The sequence below is a fragment of the Taudactylus pleione genome, unplaced genomic scaffold (genome assembly GCF_031769625.1).
Source record: "Taudactylus pleione unplaced genomic scaffold, aTauple2 ptg000380l, whole genome shotgun sequence".
NCBI classification, from domain to species: domain Eukaryota; kingdom Metazoa; phylum Chordata; class Amphibia; order Anura; family Myobatrachidae; genus Taudactylus; species Taudactylus pleione.
Window position 1 is genome coordinate 4,134,512 of NW_028284781.1, and position 22,952 is coordinate 4,157,463.

The window sequence follows — 22,952 nt, forward strand, 5'->3', positions numbered from 1 at the left end:
ACCCAACCCTCCCCCCCTTAGTGCCTAACCCTAACCTCTCCTGTCTGGAGCCTAAAGCTAACCTTCCCCCTCCTGCAGCCTAACCATAAGTCAAACCAGGGTGCCTAAACCTAAAACGCGCGGCTAACACCTACCTGGCCCCGCTATACTGACGATCAGGATGCGAGCTGTCGGGATTCCGGCGCGGAGATTTCGGCAGCCGGCATCCCAGCAGTCGGTAAATTAACCGTATCCAATTTGTTGGGCAGCTAGTCTAGAAACTGCTTTATATGTGGTGGCACATTACATGCATTGGATCCTATCGTCTCCAAGTCTCACGTGGTGTTTCCATAGACAGCTGCTCACCTGTTTCATGCAGGCATGAGTGATTATTGATAATCATTTCCTAGTGCACATACCACTGATGAGTTTAAAAGTCATATACATGTGAATGAAGCACAGTGATTTCCACTTGTTAGTGATGAGGGATAGGATATAGGATGGGAAACCACTCATAAATGTTTGGATCAGGAGATCAGCTATGTAGAGGTCAAGTTTAAGAGTAAGTAAATCCAATACGAAATATTGACCCCTACAAAAGGCTGTGTACTGTGTCCGACAGTCACCTGCTACTGGTGTGGTCATCTGACGTCCACATGCACAGGTATTCATATGACTCAGGAGTTCCATAGTCTATCTTTGCTCACTTTGGTGTGTTAAATAAAGGGTATGCAATCCAAAGGAGCCTAAAACATTATACTATGTAGCCATATCCTAGGTAAAGAATATACATAAACATGAGCTGTTTATATAGGCACACTGTTAATTATTTTTGAACTTTTTACCACAAGGCTTATACCCGTTTTCTACTGCTGCTAAAACCTGGGTTATTGCCTTGTCAACTCGGGTCTCGGCTCAGTGGAAAAGGTACCTAGGTAAAAATCCCAGGTTGACAGTACCGACATTTCTTCCAATAACTCGAACAGGGTTTTACGCAGGTAAGACCTGGGTAAGGCTCAGAGGAAATGGGTATCCCGGGTCATTCGACCGGATCTCTTTCACAGCATAGGGAGAGCCGTATTTCCTGGTGCTTGGAGATGATGTAATTCCAAGCACCGGTAGAGGTACACCCAGGCAATATATTGGTTCCAGCCTGTGGTGTAAAAGGGGTTCAAGACTCTTTGACACGGCTTGAAATAGGACAGATATCTGACAGAAAATTGTATAGTGGATGCCCAGCTTAACTCTGCTAAGCTGGCCATTCACCTAAAGATTATTTTTCCAATCATCCAACTAGTTGACTGGATGGAACGAGAACCTGGTAACGTATGGGACCATTTGATTTACGCATTCTGTCCGAATTACCATTTTCATCTATTTTTCAGTGTTTGGGAGCAAATGGTCGATTGTAAGTTGCTCCCATGCATTACCAGATTTTCATTCCATCCAGCCAACTAGTTGGATGGTTGAAAAGATGATCTTTAGGTGTATGGCCAGCTTTAAGGTGCATATCCACTAGCAGATAGTGGAACAACAGCACGATTACAACATTGACCATGTTCAGGGATGAGGGAGGGTGTCTACACAGACATATTGTTCAGTGTAGGCACTATAGGGAATGAGAAACGACTGTACGATTACAATCTGTCGTTATCGGCAGATTGACCAGCAAGTTCAGGCAATGATTGATGGTGAAAACGACGCATCGCTGGTCATTTCTGACATTTTCATGCCCGATTTATGCACGATCTCATTATCGTTCAATCGCTCATTTTAATCAGCAAATGGATACCCGCCTTTAGATGTCTTCCAAGATATTCTTGTCACTTAAAAGGATGGATGCAACCAATTACAAGGCACTGTAATGCAAAGCATTTAACAGAAGTATAAAAAACTGGTGTACATTATAGTTAACATATTATAAAAGTTTAAATAAAAGGTTAAAATGTTGAAGGTTTGCTTTCTTAAAATATTAGACATACTATTACAAAAGGTACTCAAACAGTAATGGGTGGGCCCCCTTCCAAAAGTCTAATTCTTGGTAGGATGGTGTTCATGGTCCACCTCTATTTCTTTGTATATTTTTCCTCTATGTCGCTTTGTAATTTATCTCTCTTTTATCAAACTTTTATCTCTGATTGTTGCATTCTTACATGCTTAATCCATGGTTTTATCTGCTGCTATTCCACGGTTTATTGGCATGCATTCCAACACACTTTGTATTCTGATGTAATTTTGCGGCACTTCATGAAGGGAAATTAACTATAGTTTAACTATATATAATAGCTTTCTACCAGCCCAAAGGAGTCAGTGGTGCTTTTGCACTGTGTTCTCCACCTTTATACAATGATTAAATCATGTTGTAGCCAATACAATAGAGAAGTGGCATACTAATAAAACAATATAAATTGTTTCAAAACTTAGTTGCACACATTAAATAGTATAGTTTCATTATAAATTCCCTTGTCAACAAATAAAGCACTGGACTGTATAACTAAAAATCTGGATTATTCAGGTGCCTGTGTCAGAAACTGGACAAAGTTTGCATAAATGTAATATGTTTAAGGCTGCAAGTTCCAGCTGTCTAGAATCTAACAGAATCATTAACCCAATTTATATCCTGGTGTGAGAGTTGAAATCTGCTTAATGTACTAACAGATTATAAAGGGACATATTTACTAGACTGTACTAGCTCACATGTCTCCAAGTTAAAACGCTGTGACTGTGTACTGTAGGTGTCATATAAAAGTATGTACTATATTTTAAAGGAAAAAAAAACAATCTATCATCAATATAACAATTCCCAATATATTAATGTTTATTTAATGTTTTGGAGCTATATTTATTATACCTTCTAAAGTGGAGGTGTTGGCCATAGCAACCAATCAGATTCATTTATCCACTCTAGTACATTGTATAAAATGATAGCTAGAATCCCATTGTATGCTATTGGAAATACCTCCACATGTCCTGTTTAGGTTTGAATGAGGGAAGAGGCAGACTAGTGCTTCACAAGTGCGATGCACACCCCTAGTTTGGTGCCATGCACCCCTGTATGTTAATATGTCATCAATGAATCTTATCTGTCAGATAACGATAGGTATTGTATGTATATGAGTGGAAGTTGTTGTGTGCTCAGAATATGTCACTGAGTATTACTTGATACACAGACACCTAACCAAATCAAATGGGTCAACGGATCTCCTATATTGGGCAGTCAAGTATGGTAGCAATTATAATACTAATCCATGTATTCATACTTGCATGTACATTGCACACAAAGCTTAGGGGCTGACAACGTACATATCATTAAAAAAAATGATGCTTGTAAATAATAGCCAAAATAAATTATATAGTAATTTATAAACAGATTGGATGTATTCCTTACCTAAAATGATATCCAATACTGAATTAGTTGAGAACATCATAGGGTGATTAATCCAGGGACAAAAAAATCAGATTGCTATATAATCTGGCAACTATTTCAATGGAGGTTTTTTTTTTTTAGTTTTCCTCTGAATTAACATAATTAAAAATAAAGAAGGATTGAACTTGAAAGGACACCAAAAAGAACCCATACAACACCCAATGACATCATACCTTTACCTTGTCACTAGGCCACATTAACAAGCTATTACATTGAGAGAAATGACACATTATTAGGTCTAACAAGGGAGCTTTGAGATTACACTTAACCGGATGGTGAATACAACAACCAGACTCCATAGCAATTTATTGAGGCCACAATTTTATTTCAAAAATAACATTATTCATCCTTCTCCTAATACTATATTAACTGCAGTCAGATACAACTGGAAAATGAAAAAAAAGAAGAATCGTTACTGTTCATGGGCCTCTATGATAGACAATTCCCAGCATATGGCATTTTCACATAGTAAAAACATTTTGCATGATTTGCTTATTTATAGCGTCCACATTGTGTTTAGCTTAAACTAAAATCCACAGGGCAGTAGATTGTCACCAATATAATACAATTCTAGATTTGGGTGTCCTAGATAGTTACTAATTCCTATACAGGGAAGTAACCCGGAGGTACCTGTATTTGGCTTGCAGGGATCCTGGAATGGCACTCTGAGCAGCAGATGCATGCTACCCAGGGTCAGACTGGCTCACAGGTGTATAGGGGAAATCTTCGGTGGGCCCCACTGCCTGGGCCCCACTGCCTGGGCCCCACTGCCTGGGCCCCCCTCCATCTTTAGGAATCAGAATCAGTGACTTGGTGGAGCAGGATCATGGATGAACTTGGGTACTTGGTTTGTTTCTGTGGAAACTACACCAAGATTAGCCCTCCTGCCAATCAGAGAGGATGGTCCTGACACACCCATGGGCCCTGTTCTTTGAATGTCCTCTCTAATGGTTTACTGTCCCTCTGTGGTAGCTGGCCACACCCCTCTGGTGGCTGGCCACACTCTTTAAGCTTAGGCCCCCACAACTGTATTACCTGGTTGTCCCTTCATGCCCCAGTCCAACATTGCACGCAATGCTCAACTTACTGGTCCCAGCCCCCCATCGGGAGATTGGATTGCTGCTCACACCATCCATCTGCAGCATCACACAGGCCTGTTTCAATCCCTGGATAAGAGATGAGTAATGAAGCCCTGGGAAGATCAGCTTGGAAAAACCTCCAGGGCGAGGAAAGAGCAGGTGAGTTAAACACAGTGATTAGGTATCACTGCAGCATTCAGCAGAAGTCTCCCTGGAAATAATTTGCTCATCTAAATCATGAGTCACATATGCAAAAAAAAAAGCTAGTTTTCCAAAAATACCATCTGACGCCAACGCTATAACCAAGCAAACCGTTAATATTCAAACATTATGCAATTACACTCCATGAAACAAAATTTTCATATTATGAAGAAAAACAGCAATGATAAAGTGAATGTAGTGTTCCTACATGGCTGTCATGTATGCAAAATATTTCTAAATTCATTTATGCTGCAATTCATCTGAATACCTTATTTGATTTGAAATATTTTATTGTATCCATAGTTTGTATGGAGGCTCTCTTTTAGAGCTGTGGACGTTGCAGTGCAAACTAATGCTGGCCATACACGATGTGATGCACCGTGTAGTGCGACTGCCGATCCGTCAGCAGACGGATTGTGCCGTCACTGCCGGCATTCGTGTGGTCCCCGCAGACCGAACGATATGCCGGCTCCCCCCTCCACCATTTGAATGGGATCATACATCGCATCCCAGGTCAGATGGTTTTGCAGGAAGACCTGGGGATGCGATGTACGATCCCGCGGGAGCGCGCAGCACGATATCAGGTACGATATCGTGCCCATACACTGCACGATATAGCACCTATATCGTGCCGATCCGTCCAACTTTAGAACCAAACGAACTGTAACATACTGTATGTGACAGGTTCGGTATCCAGTCGGATTGTCGACAGGTTCTGAATGTTGACAGCGAGAATGTTGGCATGTACATAAGGTCAACGAGAGAGAGAAAGAGAGAGAGAAAAAGGGCACTTACCAGGTAGTTAGAAAGATAAAATCACATCTTTATTAGAAACTCATTAAAATATCACCATGATAGTTGACGTTTCGTTACTCACAAGGACAGTCATCAGGACAGCAGCATCAAGTGCACACAGAACATCAACACATAGTATAACTATAAGAAGCCTCTGGCACTCGGTGTGCAGTATGTGGTGATGCACTTGATGACGGTCCCTGTGAGGACCGTAACGTCGACTACCATGGTGATATTTTAATGAGTTTCTAATAAAGATGTGATTTTATAACTACCTGGTAAGCGTCCTTTTTCCGTTTTTTATATGTGAATACCGACTGGATTCTTGAGGAGCACCGCCGTGACATATCTCTCAATTAAGCTTTGAGTGCGGACATATATATATATATATATATTTAGCCTAATCCTAACAACAACACCACAAAAAAAACGTACTGCCAACATTCTGGTGTCGACACATTACATGTCGACAATTGTGAATGTCAACATTTTGCTTGTTGATCTTTTGTCGATGTTGCCAATTTGACTGTTGACATTCAGGGGTCTATTTACGAAGCCTTAAATGGCGATGAAGTGAACGGAGATAAAGTACCAGCCAACCAGCTCCTGTCATTTTTTAAAAACACAGCCTGTGACATGGAAATTAAGAACTGTATATAGACCCCTCAGTCAGAACCTGTCAACATTCTGAATGTCGATTTTTCATACTACACACCAGGGTCCTATGGTTAAATTGGTAGATTTCAACCCAACATGAATTTGTGTGAACCCAGAATGATCCTCACAACCCATCAATAACCTATTTAAACATATCACATCAGACTATTTACAATGGCAGATCAACAAGGAATCAGTATCATGCGACCAACCTGGCTATCTATAGAGTTGTTTGGAGGCTGTAATTAACCATTTGTTGTCAGTTACGTATGATCGATGACACCACCATCAGAGAAAAGCTAGCAGATCTGTAACCTCCTGTTTTGCAGTAGAGTATTCACTTCTTTGTCTAGTTAGCATCAAGTTCTCGCACTAACATAGAAGTAGGCCAGCAGCCTACACCTCCTGACATTAAACTGTGTTACCGCAGAGTACAGGTCATATATAAGACCTCATACATACCTTGGAGCTGAGGCAGATAGGCTCCTATTAATTTCGATCTTTTCTTTTCATAACCCTTCTGCGTGATGTCACCTGCCAAAAATGAGAGAAATTAATCACAGTTCTTCCATAAACAGTCTTTTTTCTTCTTCTAAAATTACACCAACGTTACATTAGTCATGTGGCGATGGGTCAGACAAAATGAATGAGCCAAATGACAGGTCAGCACTCCACAAACCTCTAACATTATATATCTGTATTACTGCCATTTAGGATACAAACACAGTTACTAAGGAAATTCCTACTGTACTCATTTCAAAGTAAAAACTGCACAAAGATTAGACAATTTTTTTTCTCCAAAATCTTATTAGTGCAATCGCTCTATGTCTAGAGAAGATACACTTGCTTTAAAAAATACTACGTATCACAATGTCATTCAATATACTGAATTTCTGTTTTCTTTGCGTGTGTGTACATAGTGGTGAGGTAAAAATCACTACCTGCACTTTACAACACATGGAGGTAATAATAGTGATTACTCAAGGACCAATCTAAGGGGTCAATCCAATTAGGTGAGAATTGCGAGTTTGTTTCTTGAAACTCACAGACTTCGCATCGAAGCGTGCTCCCAGGAATTCTCCAATACAATTAAAAGTGCCTATTCGCACTACTCGCAGCGAAGGGGTGCAAATTGACTGCCAAATGAAATTTGAGCGAAATCCTAGAAAATGTGGGGAGGCCACCCTGGACTCCCAAAATGGATAATTTAGTTAGCAGGACCGTACATAAGGCTGTTTGTGGGCATTAGGAAGGTACTGCAGGTTTTTAAATGGTGTCAAATAGCTTATTTGTGGGGGGGGGGGGTTAAATTCAAGAAAATTATTTCTTTTTTAGTTTAATCTCAAACAAATTAAACGAAAAAAAAAAAAGGAAAAAGGGTGATTTTGGGGTACTTTGTAAGCACCTTGAAAAATAATATAAACAATGATTTTTTTTAACTAAAACAATATTGAAATTAAATTTGGGGTGCCTAAACTAACGAAAAAGAAGATTTTGGGGTAATTTGAAGACCACCCCCCCCCCCCCCCCAAAAAAAAAAATTACATGCAATTCTTGGAAACTTCAAATTGCCTAATTAGTCATTATGGGTGTCCAAGTGGTGCGGCACAGTGTATTTTAACCTTAAAATAAAGATTTTACGTTTCATCTCTCACCCTCAGGGAGGTGCGAATGGAAAGTTGCGAATTCAGTCTGACTGATTCAGTGCAAGTTGCTAATTGGATTACAAAATGAATTCACTAAGCGAATTCTAAGTGAAAATAGCACCTCGCAATTAGCCCCTTATTGGATTGACCCTCTAAGTCTTGTCACTTACATATAGTGATACTATGTGATTTTGTGGATTGAAAGGATATTCAGAATAAGACAGTCTATTAATTCACTATATAACTAGTGTACTAACTCAAAGTGCATTCACATGAATTTGGCTCAATATAAGTCAAATATCTCCAATCTCAGTAATGCTACTAGTATGTAGTACATAAACTACCAAATTACTAATACTAGTTCCACAAAATACCTGTTTCCACTGTGTGACTACCACTAACGTCAGTGCAGAGAATTTGTAGCTATAATTGTACTGTGTTCATAGTTATGTATAGGGCTGTTAAAATTAAAGTACCCTACTAAGAGCACTCTGGAACGTGTTCTAAGCTCGTAATAAAGAGAAATATGGACAACAGTTACTTTAGTGAATGCGCTAGCATTTTATTAAAAACAAAATTATCAGTTACAAATGTTGTCACCAGGTGGCGATACAAATCACTTGAAGAGCACTGAAATTGTTAAGGCAAAACTTTACAAAACAATAGGTCATCAGTCCCTATTTTCAGACATTTTGGCTGCCCTGATCACCAGATCTCACCCCATTGCTTGTGTTTATTTATTTTTATTTTTTTAAGAACCAGGTGTATTGTGAAGGTTGTCACACCCTGTCAGATTTGAAAGACTGCATTATGTGTGATAAGAAGGCTATTCCGCGAGAATCGTTAACTTCTGCTTTAAAGAATATGGCTCTACAAATAGAAACTGTTGTTGACCACAATGGAGGAAATACAGAACAAATGTAGCGGTCTGCAAATGAAGATGCCCGATGTATAGCTTTCTTACATGGTGGAATGGAGTGTCCTCACAGGCATTCAGAAGAGCAGTCATGTGACCAGACTGTCACTGTAGCAGCTGCACCCCATACTTACAGACTTTTCATGAATCCTTTCCGGGAGCAGCCAGAGAGGAGATACTGCTCTCCTCTTTGGGGGGCAGGGCAGATTATAGCTGTCATTAGGCCCCACCCTCTTTACAGGGAAAGCCGCGGGTCTGCAGGGAGGGGATGGGGCTAAATGTCCATTTGCGTCATCTAGCCCCACCCCCTCCCTAAGGACCCGTAAATTTATCATAAAGTCTCTCCATCTTGCCCACTTCACTAGAAAGATCTGCCTACTCTTTCGGAGGTGTGGGGAGTTACCCGAAAAATCGTGAGCCTCCCGTGACTCTCGGGAGAGTAGGCAAGTATGCTGGACCCATAACTCATCCCCAGACTCACACTGCCAGTCAGAGAGAACCCAAGGAGCTGTTAGACTAAGGAACAAAGGAGACCCTTTGTCTTTGGTAAGTAAACTACTAGGAGGAGCCAGGGAGCACTAAAGAAATCTGGATAGGGGAAGGGGAACCCTGTAAGGGACAGACAGGCGGGGGGGTATTATGGTAATTACAGACTGGGGGGAAGGGGGGGTGAGAAGCATTTTAAAGACATCAAAGAGCATACAGACTGGGGATGAAGGGAATGGGGGTCGAACACTAAGGGACATCCAAGAGGGGGGTAAGGCAGGTTTGAGGAGCTCAGTAAACATAGTACAGACAAGGGGGGGTCACTAGAAGTAAAATACAGACAAGGGGGATCACTATAGGTAAAAACACAGACAAGGGGGATCACTATAGGTAAAATACAGACAAGGGGGTCTTCATTGGGAAAATACAGACATTGAGGGGTCACTATAGGCAAAATAGAGAAATGGGCGGTACTATTAGAAAAATACAAAGGGGGTCACTATAAGGAGACTACATACAGGGGGGGCACTATACCACAGACCACCTTACATGGTTGCCAGACTCCCCTGCCTTTTGATTTTTTTTTCCAATTATGTAAATAGTAACCTTGGCCTCTGCGCTTCCATCCTTTTATCAAAATCTTACTACAAAACCCTGGCTGGAGAAAGATTTTAATTCAGTCTTTATCTTATGCTACAATTTATTGTGCATTTCACAAAGGCTGTACTTTCCTACACTTCCAATAAGATACATATAAATTTCACATCCTCTAGCACCCCTCAATTTTCATATTTCTAATTAATAACATGATCTTCACAGAAGCTTAGCGCTTGTTCACACTACAATTCTAAGCCTTACAAGAGGTACAGTCAGGAAGCACTAACAGTGTGACAGATGATTGTAAAATGCATGGTGACTAAGGTATCATTAATCCCTACGAAAGCGCATTTCACCCATTCACATTCTGTACCGCTTGTATAGGTTAAGAAAACTCCTAGAGGTCGATTCAATAGGCTGCGAGTTGGGGCCTGCGATCCGTGAATTGCATTTATAATTCAATTCCAAACCATAGTTGCTGACTTTCTGGCTGAACCCTCCGGAAGGGGACAGCCAGGTTGGCACAGCGTGAGGTATGGCACATTATAGTAGGCAGTGTGGGGACTTGGCAGCACAACGGCGTCATTGTGGCCATGCCTCTCGCTATGCAGTGCATAGATTACCGGCATTGTTTAGTGGGGAGGGGGTGTTGATGGCTACGATGACGCAATTCAGCACAAATTGTATCATCTGCCAACCGGGCTGCCTACTTCACCCTGTAAGTAGATGGTAAAAAGGTAGTAAAAATCTTTATTTTAAAAGGTTATAATGTCGGGACACAGTGCAGAACTCCTGGTACACCGCTCCCAATGAATGATCACGCACTTTCAACAGCATCATTTGGCCAATATTAATTTTATATATAAACAGGGAAAAAACACACACACACGCCTATTTACTGTGTACATAACAATTGTGCTACACAACTGTCTGACTGTGCCAGTACTGTTCTTTTAGTGCAAGACAAGGAATAATTACTGTATATGAACACTGCAAATCCTACATGCAGCTCAGAAACAATTTCAGAACCTATCATATTTTAAGTCACTGAGCGTCATTACTCAATCTCTGACAGCATTACTTTCCACATGATTAATAATGCAGATTGGCTTTAACTATACAGCACTTTACCTCTTCATAAAGAGGGCATTCCTACGTCACAAGAGAAGATGAAAACCACAAGAGGTGTCAAGACTAAGGAACACATTAAGTTCTAAACGAATCATCGTCTTTTGCCAAGAAATATTTAAAAAGTCCTTTAAGGCTTTCCAAGATGGTCTTGTAGGATGTGGACAGTGATCAATGTATCAAACAGCTTGTGAAACTGTATTGAGACAGAATACAGCAAGAGTGAAATTATTTAAATCAGAATGAATATTTGGCATTAGCAAAAAGATAAAAAAAAAAAAAATGTATTCAGCAACAATTTGTTATAGACATCAGTGACCACTTTTGTACTGATGCATCACACCACAAAGTTTCTACTAATTGTCAAACTGAAGATAGATTTTATATATTAAACACCTTTCTCCCTAAAATTACATCATTCTTTTAGGCGTCTCTGGAATTTTCAAAAATAAGCACTCACCCATTTATCAGAGACAAATATAATCTATTAAAATTAAAAGCACTGCAAAAAATGGCTTCAATTCCCAAAATAAACATGTGCAAAAGATACAGTATATAATTTTAAGCAAAAGCATGGTACATGGTTTCATGCACCGTAATGGTTTGAGAAAGGAATGGCAAAATGGGGCGTCCAACACTTTAGAAAATCATTTAGCACATTTTTCGACAGTCGTTTTTTTAATGAAAACTTGTGCACATTGAATGCAGGGCTACACTAGATCCACATATTCCAACTTCAATTGCAAGTGCTTTGTTTCATAAAATCACTACATGACATACAACCAGAAGCCACCAGAGGCATACAGATAGTCCCCAGATTAAATGTTGGGAAGTGAAGCAGGGATCACTATGCAACATGGTAGAAATCCCCAAAAGACTTTCAGGACACCTTCTGCACCAAAGCATCTTAAGGAAGAAAATAAATCCTTTTTACATTGCTTCTACAGTCTATCAAAATAGACTCACTGGCCACTTTATTAGGTACACCTGCTCATTAATGCAAATATCTAATCAGCCAATCACATGGCAGCAACAAAATACATAACAGCCCAAGGCATGGCCAAAAAGATGAGTTGCAGGTCAGACCAAACACCAAAATTGGTAAGAAATATTTACCGTATTTGCCGGCGTATAAGACGACTGGGCGTATAAGACGACCCCCAACATTTCCACTCAAAATATAGAGTTTGTTATATACTCGCCGTATAAGACTACCCCCTCTTCCGCACACCAAATAAAACGTAAAAGAACATCAGATTTGATTTCAACATGTTAATTTATATTCGAATGCTTATGACATGCAGGAAAACTGTCACAAGGCTGTATGTTATCAAACATGTCCAATAAACATAAAACAGTGCAAGTTTATTAAGGAGTATGACAGGACATTTTCTATGCTGTATTGTACTGATGACCCGCCGCGGCCGCACTGGATACCGCGCGATACTGGTTGGTATGTAGAATAAGGTGGGCGGGCATTGGGAGGCCACTATGAGCACCGGGCGAGTATCGGAAGGCCACTATGGCAGCTATGTCTATCCCAACTGAAGTGCACCCGGCGTATAAGACTACCCCCCCACTTGGAGGCATGTTTTTCAGGGCAAAAAAGTCGTCTTATACGCCGGCAAATACGGTAATATTTAATCATATACCCCTTTCAGATTGCAATGCCGGGTTGCACCCAGGATTTTGTTCACGCGTCTATCCTGGGTGCGACCTGGCTGAGACCCCTTTCAGACTGGCAGTATGACTCAACTTATTGCCTGGTCGATGATGTCACCGCCATCACATGCTGAGCTGTCACTTGGAGATGATATCATCTCCTAGCACCAGCTCTTCCTATCCAGTGAACGGGACCCGGGTCACATCGACACAGGTTACCAGTTCATACTGCACCGCGAGCCAGATTCAACCCATGTTCAATCCTTCTTGTTACCAGGGTTGAAATGCCGGGTTTCTCGACCCAGCTTATTTCAACCTGGCCCTTTCACACTGCACAGTAACCCGGGTTATTGCAGCCAGTGTGAAATGGGTATTAGTGACTTTGACCTTGGGAAGTGGTGATTTAAATATATCAGAAACTGCTGATCTACTGGTATTTTCAAGAAGAACAGTCTCCAAAATGTATAGAGAATGGTAAGCATAACAAAAAACAAAACACCTAGGGGCATATTTATCAATAATTTTGCTTTACTAAAATAATGTGGAAATTGGTGTTTTCATACCTTTTTCACATTATTTTAGCAAAGCTTCAGTGGGTGTAGTAGGTATTACCGCCGGCCACATGGTTCAAATCCCGACAGCGGAAGCCCGGCAGAGGTGAAGATCCCGACTGCTAATTAGGTAAGTATCGCTAACCTAATTCCCTACCCTAACCCTCCTTTAGGGGAGCCTAACCTCCCCCCCAAGTGCCTAAACCAAACACCCCCTTCCCCACAGCCTAAACCTAAGTCTCCCGGGGGGGTGCCTAACCTTAACCATCCCGGGGGGGGTGCCTACCTCTAAGTCCCCCCGGAAGCCTTAACACCTAACCCTCCCCCCCGCGGCTGTCCGCGCCCAGTTTACCTTCGTTCGGTATGCCGGGCGTCGGGCTCCCGGCGTAGGTCTAATGATAGGCGTCGGGATTTCGACGCCTGTCATTAGTACCTTGCCAGGATTAGACAGTCGGGAAGCCGACGGTTGGCATTTAGACAGTTGGCTTCCTGACTACATTCCGCTTCCCGTTACAGAAGGGCTTTTGGAGAAGAATTTGCAAAATTCTCCTCCATGACCTCAAATTCGCCTATTTTTAGTATGCAGATTTCATTTCCCATTCCTGTAATGGAAAATGTGATCTGTTTATATTTACTAAAGAGAAGCTGTAAAATAACTCCGAAGGGAGCCATGCAAAAATAGCGCCATATTCAGATGGCATTATGCAGGCTTCCCTCAGTTTCCCCTACTCCAGCTCTGCCCTTCCTGTATGCTGACAGGCAGAGCCCAGAGCCGGCTTCTGTGATCAGCATGTGTGTCTAACAGACCACATGCTGATCACCAGGGGCGTATTAAGAGAGGTAGGGGCCATGTGCATTCCCCGTCCGGGGCCGCCTCCTCTCTTCCCGGTGAACGGACAGCAGCATTAGACTCCAGGCACTAGCCTGTACCCGGAGTCTACTGCACATGCGTAGGACACCAGGAAAACGTTGCAGCAGCCATTTTCCCGGCGATTTCCTTACTGCGCATGTGCAAAACGCCGGGGGGGGGGGGGGGCGGGGGAACAGCCGCAGTGGCCATTTTCCAGGGTTTTGTGTAGCGTTGCTCCGGCCTCCGTGGGATTTCGGAGAGGTAATTATAAAAAAGTATGGATGCAGGGTGTTCGGTGTGGGCCCCCCTGGATCCAGGGGCCCATGTGCACCGCACACCCTGCACCCATTATAAATCCCCCCCTTCTGATCACAAACAAAATAGATAGCAAAGAATATGAATACAATAAATCTTACCTGCACGCTGCACCCAGGGATTGGTGGGCGCCTTCTATGACCCCCCCCCCAGACACTACAACGCTCAGAGTGGTTAGCGCCGCATGGAGTATTGAAGCTTGGTGTATGAGGACACATGTTCAAGTTGAATAAATTCCAGATACCCTCTGTATTTGTTTATAATATAGCTTGCCAAGTGCATGTCAGATTAATAAGCCATACATTTTAAACTACACCTAATTAAATAAAATATTACAAAACAAAATTTACAGAAATAAGAGGTTATATGAGGGAAAAAATATGCCTGTATGTTTTACTGAACATCAAGGGTAATATCTCAACCACTGTCTGCTAATGCGCTTAATAGCTCCTAACACATGCCTGAATTACACCTTAAAAATAATATAAATGGTTTTCAATGGGCACGCAATTGCAATCTAAAATTGTAACACAATGATACAAAATTTTAAATGTTTCATGCATTAAGTCTGCTACCAGTCATCATCGTACTGCATCTAGAGCAGGCATTTTTATCCATTCTACCAGCACATGGGTAAATGTACAGGTCCTTACACTGTAGAAAGATAAAAGAAAACAAAAAACAGTGACAATAACAAAAAAGTTACAGGAAAATGAAATGCTGCAAATAATTAGAAGTTCTAGCAGGCCAGCTGGGATGACGTAATATAGTGGTAATAATAAGACAACATCCACTAATAATCTATTTACATGTCTATGAAGTAGGTCTCCGAATTCTCAATCAGAAAACAGCCATGTGTAACCTAAAATTTGAACAAGCAATTACCGCCACCCCTTGCTCCCTACACATATATCTTAATGAAGTTACACAGACCCCTAAAATGGGGCAAAGCGATGGTAAGGTAAAGAGATAATGAAAACACAGCTGCAAACAGAATAATCTTAAAAATGCAGATTATACTGTAGTAAACCTACAAGGTCCTGTTCAGCCGTATTGAAGCTTGCTGGAAATTATTACGTTTAAAAAGAACCCAGAATAGCAAGAAAGTATCAGGGTCATCCCTTTTTGCTTGTTTTAACAAATATATATATTTATAATAGAGGTTATACACTTGCTGAAAGATGACTATATTAAGTGTACGGCAATCAACTTAATTTGAGATAAAAATATTTTATTTTTCAGAGTAAGCGGCATATTGTCCATGGTGCATGTATCCATCAGGCTATAATCCATTTTATTTGATGTGGCAGGTCACTGAGATTGTCACATCGACCTGCTCCGACAAGTAAGGTGGATTACAGTCTGATGGATAGTTCATCACTGGGCAAGTGCCCTAACTTTATTATTGATTTCAGCCTGCTGTAGAAGCTATGGAATGTCAGTTTAATAAGAAAAACTTTTTATTTATGCCGAGGTGGTTATTGAGAACAAACAGAAAACTTAGCCGACCACAAATGTCTTTCAGCTACAGGGCTGCTGCCTATGGAAACTGCAAAATAAAAGAAAAAAGTTACAGTAGCTTGTTACAAAGTTGAAAAAAATTCTTGATAGACTAATTAAATATGACAAAGGGAAACCATACAGGTTCAACCATGTTTCAGTGGACTTCTCTGCATAGGTGGTGCCCTCGCCACCTATGCGTGACAACATGACATTATGCACAAAGGGGGGCAGTGCTGGCAAAGGGCACATTAAAGTCCTGAACAGCACTGTATATGGCCAATAGTATGTGAACACCGAAACATACTCATACAGTACGTACTTTGAACAGCTCATTAATATAGAGTTGGACCCCTCTTTGTTGCTAGAACAATCTCCTCTTCAGAGATAGCATTCCACTAAAGTTTGTATTCGCATCCATTGACCACTGATGTTGGACAATAAGGCCTGGCTCACAGTCAGCATTCCAATTCATACCAAAGGTGCTCCATGGCTATTGTCTGACTATGGAAATTGCGTGACTGTATGCTAGACTTTAGGCAACTTTTAGCAATAAGTGTGGCTGAAATGGCCAAATATACTACTTAGAAGGGGTGTCAACATATTTTTGGCCATTTAGTGTATGTTTGATATATTCTTCTATCCAGTGTTACCACCAGTAAGTGGCTTGATGGACTAGTTCACAGGTTCTCAAACTCAGTCTTCAGGACCTCAAACAGTGCATGATTTCCAGGTCTCCTTATAGAATCACAAGTGAAATAATTAGTTCCACCTGTGGATCTTGTAAAATGTGTCAGTGACTAATGACTACACCTGTGCTCTTGCTAGGTGACCTGGAAAACGTGAACTGTGTGGGGTCCTGAGGACCGAGTTTGAGAATCACTGGACTAGATAAAAGGCCAGCTTCATCTAAAATTACTAAACTGTTGCCACACTGGTTAAATAGACGTTCAAAAAACACAGTGCCAACAAAAAAACATGGAGACATGTATCTGGTATCAGGAAGGGGGGATAACAAGGAAGGCTTGCCATTAAATTGCTCTGTGACAGAAGAGGTGAAACCATAGGGGTGTATGGTCAGCAATCAGCATAATGACTGCCGTCTTGAAGCTATATAGAAAAGAGGTACTAGAGACATCATCATATAACTTAGGTGGGGATGGAAGGATCTGAATCTACTAGTGATCTAACATATAGCTATACCTCCTTCCAATAAGGGGAAATTAATATCCAGACCTTTGGCTCAAGTCTACTGCATCCAGGAATCATATTAAGCGCAGGAACCAGTACCATCACTTAAACTATGAGACCATTTGTGGATCATACTTCAACAATGTAACTAGTTCCTATTGCATCAATGGGCTGAATATTGATTCAATTAACATAACGGCAGCATCCACCGTGTTTAGGTGATGGGTACAATTTCAGCATGAACTTCAACCATGCTTATTTTCCAGCCAATACAATGTATCAGTAGAAGTCAAAGAAAAAAAAAAAGATTTTTATTGTCCATCTTTGCGGATTCAACTGTTGTATGCATGTAACAATCTCAATATCCAATTAAATCACTATGATTAAATCCAGAACAGAATATAAAGTTTCCTTGTAATCTTTCTTTGTGTCTTATTCTAGGATCCTTATTTTCCCTTACGAAACAATTTTATGAGAGTTGTTTACGGATGACTCAAGTTTGGTGTCAGCTACTTGGCAGAAGGGACTGCAGAGAAATAAGGCTGTTTGTGTAGAGATTCATGGCTCATTGTATACCATCTTTTTATTTTTTCATATACTTTTTTATTACTTTTCAAAATAGTGATCACAGTATGTATAATACAAAAGGATCAAGAATAAACATTTTCAATTTCAAATGGTATACTAAGCAAGTATCTAGATAATACTTAAAGTGTAAATATTCAAGCTATATATATATATATATATATATATATATATATATATATGAATAGAAATAGAAAGTAGGTATATTAACATTGTATAGAACATCTTGACCATTACCTTGTTCCTAAGTACTAAATGACCTAAGCGCCATCAATGCTCAATTAGACAATGATGTTATTATCTAGAACACAGTATCACTAAATAATTATTTGAAATATCAAAAAATATCAATGATTTGACACAAAACATAAGACACGACACAAGAGGAAGAGGAGAGGGGGGGGGGATAGAGATAGTGTTATCGAGTATTAAAATCAGTGTTGGAGTAGACTTCTTTATCTTAAAAGTACTTCTACAGAATTAAGAGACCCAGGGATGATTGGAATAAATGGGAGTTAGGAAATAGCTTATCTATATATCTCGTATCTCTGAAGAGGAAGCTTTACGTCTAAGCACGAACCAATCTGTGTTCTCGAATAATTTAATAATCTGGTCTTGTGTCGAGCTATCAAGAGTATTGATGTAGGGCTCCCACTTATTATAAAAGTATTCTACTCCTTTATTTATGTCGGGCAAGGTTGATCGTCTGTCATAATACATTAGTTGTAACATCTTTTGCTTAACTTCCCTAATAGAAGGCGATGATCTGTTAGTCCAGTGTATTAATTATACTTTCTTCACTATCGTGATTATACATATGAGTAATGGAAGATTAGCATTTTTATGAGGTCCTAAATCCCAGTTTTCAAAATTAGCACATATATAAGCCATTGGATTAGGTATTAACTTAAGTGTAAACAAGGTATTTATCATTTGGGTTACTTTGTTCCAAAATTTCCTAATTACACCACATTCCCACATACAATGGATAAAGGTAGCTTCCGTCATGTGGCATTTAGGGCAATTTCCGGACTCTGATTCTACCATGTGTTTGCGCTGTCCTGGGGAAATATATGCCCTGTGAATCGTGCGTAAATGAACTTCTTGAAGGTATGATGATTGCAGTTTTCTTAGTGTAAAGTCAGTATGCCCATGTTAAATCATCGAGGAATTATATCGTTGTAACATCCTTCCGCCAAGCATTATATAGTGAGACCCACTGGACAGCAGAATGATCATATACCAACAGCTTATATAACATTTTTATTTTAAATAGAGCTTTACATAACAATTTTAATATCGAGTGAAGGGGTGTAGATTCACTATTATCTTCAACTATCAATGTGAGTGATCTGACGTAGTGTCTAGTTTGCAAATACATAAAGAAATTTTGTTTTGGCAAATTCAATTTTTGTTGCAATTCCGTGAAAGACAATAAATAACCACCGGGATCAAAAACTTTGGAAATATTAGAAAGACCTTTTTCCTTCCATTGAAGATAATTACTATTAGACAGTGAAGGAGGGAAAGCCGGATTACCCCATAAAGGAATATAATCGGTATGTGGAAACTGACTTCTTAGTCTCTTGTTAATAGATACCCATGAAAAATAAGTGTCTTTAAAAAGTATATTGTTCAGTATATGGGAAGGAATATCTTCAGATCTAGAATGTAGTAACACTCCAGGAGAATAAGGTGAAAATAATTCTACATCAATTTGTTTATCTGTGTAACTACCTCTTTCTAATAACCAATCATTGATATATCGGAAAAATATCGAGAGAATAGCTTTTAAGATCTGGAAGACCAAATCCACCTTTAGCCCTAGTTGTTACCATTTTTGCCATCGCTATTCTTGGGCGTTTACCCTGCCATATAAAATATGAGAAAGTTTTGGTTAGGATTTTAATATCTTTTTGGGTAAGGTCAATCGGTAACATTTGCATTAGATAAAATATTTTTGGAAAAATTAAAGATTTTATAACTGCTAATCTGCCCAATAAAGATAGAGGTAAGGATTTCCAACTATCTAATAAAGACTTGATTTTATTTATCATTTGAGTATAGTTAGCAGTATAAAGACTTTGTAGGTCTGAGGTAATATGAACTCCAAAATATTTAAGAGTAGATGAAACCCCACTAAAAGATTTCAAAATTAACAAAGTTTCAAAATATGTTTTTGATCTGCTAATTGGCATTACTTCAGATTTGTCCAAATTCACCTTGTATCGTGTAACATGTCCAAAAGATTGTATTATATCCATCACTTCTTGAAATGAAGTATGGGGATTTGCAATGATGAGCAGCATATCATCCACAAAAAGTGCAACTTTTAGAGTGACTTTACCAATCGAGATTCCTTCTACCAGTGGGGATGTTCTCAAGGTTATAGCCAGTGGTTCGATTGCTATAGCGAAGAGGAGTGGAGAGAGGGGGCAACTTTGTCTTGTTCCTCTGTGAATCTCAAATGGTGAAGAAGTATATCTATTGTATACCATCTTTAAATTGTGTATGGATTTATGCTGTAAGGTTCTTTGTCTCTAAAAAGGAACATTTCGCAATCAAATGAAAGACATGTAATAATGATCCTAAACAAGCTATCCATAAAAATGTATACAACCTCTAAATAAAATGTTGTCGTTTGAGAACTAGCTTCACTTTAGATCATTATTCAATATAGTTTTAGGTCACACTAATTTAAAAGAAAAAATGTTTTCCAAGCCATGTCCAGTCTTATTATAAATACAGATTGTAAAATCAAATAGCAAAAAACCCAACTGATGGAGAAGATGGATATTATAGGTTTGTCCTTAAGTGCGTCACGATCACTGATTACCAAACCAGCATTAAGTATTGCCGGTAAAGGCTCTATCATTGTTTCTGCATGGGAGGGGGTGCATATTTACCAATGTTATAAATTAGATCTACTGTTAAATAATAAAATTATACTTCTATATTTTACATGCTGTACACATATATTTTACATGGGTACATATAGGTCAGGAGAACCAGACTGAAATTACTTTTTGAAAAAGCTCCATGAAAACAGAGCAAAACTGGTTAGAGACACCGGGTTTGTTCCTTTACAAGTGTGGGTCTATGGCTTGGTGCCCGCAGTGGATGACAACTTGCCTGGAGACATCACTTTTGCTGACCGCTATCCACAGCTACACAGATGCTGCATGGTGACACCAGGAATAGCGCCTCTGTGTAAGGGGGAGATTTCAACCACCGAACTGGTGACAAGTAAACGTGGTTGTACATGCTAGTCGCTCATTGTCTGGGGACGTGGCATAACAAAGTGTGAGTACACAGCTGAACGACACAGCATTTTATGCACCTGTGCTAATGATCTTACACAGGTTCAAGGCACTAAGTTGAATTTAGCCCAGGAGATCCTGTTACCCGGGCCAGCAATGACAAGACTTTGGAAATTTGCTCCTTTGAAAAACAATTTTTTGTTTACAGATCTACTTGGACACAATATCAATTACACCCAAAAAAGAAATGATCTGCTGTGGTGAGCTTTCACACTAATAGCCATTAAAGGGGATCAATTTAAAGACCCCTGGAGTATAAACATAAGAGACGTTTTATTTTATTTTTGTCGTAATGGTTATTTTATGCCATTTTATTGTGATTTTTTTATAGGAATATACACTGTTATAATGGCAACAATTGCAAACTTTTTACTATTACATTGTGCAATAAATAACTTTATATAAGTATTTTAGAGTATTTGAGTGTAATTCACATGGCAGACCTCTTTAATAATTAGCGCAAAAAACAAATATATATTTATTGTTGTACTGTGTACTTTTTGGATACAGATTTGTGTGCAGTCACAAACACACAATAGTTTCTGCAGATGTGAGACACAGAAAAAAACTCAGTGATATCATATTTATAATATGGTTTGGTATCAGCGCCTGATTTGTGTTTGTTTTGTGTATTTATGATTTGTTGCACAAACCATCGGTACTTAACCGTACACAAACATTTGTTACTATGACTGATTGATGTTGCCCATAGCATTATCTTCTATATAAATGTTAAGTAGAATCTGATTGGTTGCTATGGGCAACATATACACTTTTAAAAACCCGCACTTTAGTAAATATACCACCCAGTCTGCAGCTTCCTACTATCTCAGCTCCCATTCCTTATAACATGACCAACAAGACAAAGGGGCCTACTCACCGTTGCAAGTTTAAAAAACCTTTCAGGGGCACTCCTCATGCTTCATTCATACGCTGCCTGCTATCTCCGCCACTGTCTGTAACCACCTCCGTTTGTGCCCCCCCTGCCGCCGGTGTCTGTGCCAACCCATGCGCCACCGCTGCCTGTATCCACACTTTCCCCCCCCGCCTGTGTCTGTCCCAGCCCACACCGCCACCAACGCCTGTAGCACAAGCTCCCCCCGGCGCCCCTGCAAGAGAAGTTGCAGATGAGCACAGAAGGACCTGCTTGGGAAGCCTGGAGGGATACTAGACAGCCCAGAGCCACCAGAGGTAAGGAGACATAGCTGGAGGGATCTGAAAAAATCCCTCTGCTGCAAAAGCTGCTTGTGAAACTATTGGGAGCTGCACGTCATCTCAGAAAAGTGTACAGTAATACAATTTCTGAAGAAAATGCTTTTTCAGAACTTGATGAATTACATAATTTCTACATCCCCATACTAAAGTATGGGGGCTGTGGAAATTATCGGTGGAGAATTCTAAGCGGGAAATATCTCCTGCATTAAATGCTTAATGAACGGCCCTGAACCTTAATTTATTTTTCACCCACTTTTGTAGAAATTAAGGGCTGATGAATAGACCTCTTAATCATATGACGATACTGACCTTATGGAAGCAGTGATCAGTCCACACATCCCTCTATCCCTGCCCATATCAGACCTATAATACATTATGGATGGTCAAGGCACAGATTTTATAATAAGGTGCACAGGATCTATTAAAAACATACCTTAAAAAAAAGCAACAAATCTAATACAAGAAAAAATTCCCAACTCTACTAAACTACATCATTATGTCCTGTACAGCTGGAGGTTCACAAGTACAAATAGTCATATTACAAGGTGATTCAAGTTTAATTGGGTGTGCAATATGAAATATTTAAAGCTGTTACCTTATTACAGACATGCAATAATAATTTCAAATATGGTTAAACCCATAAAATGTATAATGATATTGGAAAAGTTGGCTGGGGTTCTGGCTAGACATAAGTGTTTAAATGGTTCTATAGGTCATAAATATTATTTCAAAAGGAAATAGACCAATTTATTCTTCTTGGTTAGAGGTTCACATAACTCCAAAAGAGACTGCATTAGAAGAGACTTGAATTCATTAAAGACATTTTTTTTTTTTTTACCAAGCTCTAGAACA

General features: G+C 39.8%; 1 protein-coding gene across 3 annotated transcripts in view; it reads right to left on the reverse strand.

Annotated features, from left to right (window-relative positions):
- Positions 1-22,952, reverse strand: part of DIP2C (DIP2 acetate--CoA ligase C (putative)) — a 530,217-nt gene that overhangs the window by 291,602 nt on the left and 215,663 nt on the right. For all 3 annotated transcript variants that reach the window (XM_088445439.1, XM_088445438.1, XM_088445440.1), the window contains one exon: positions 6,601-6,672. In XM_088445439.1, coding sequence (XP_088301565.1) covers positions 6,601-6,672 — 72 coding nt within the window. The remainder of the gene's footprint in view (positions 1-6,600; positions 6,673-22,952) is intronic.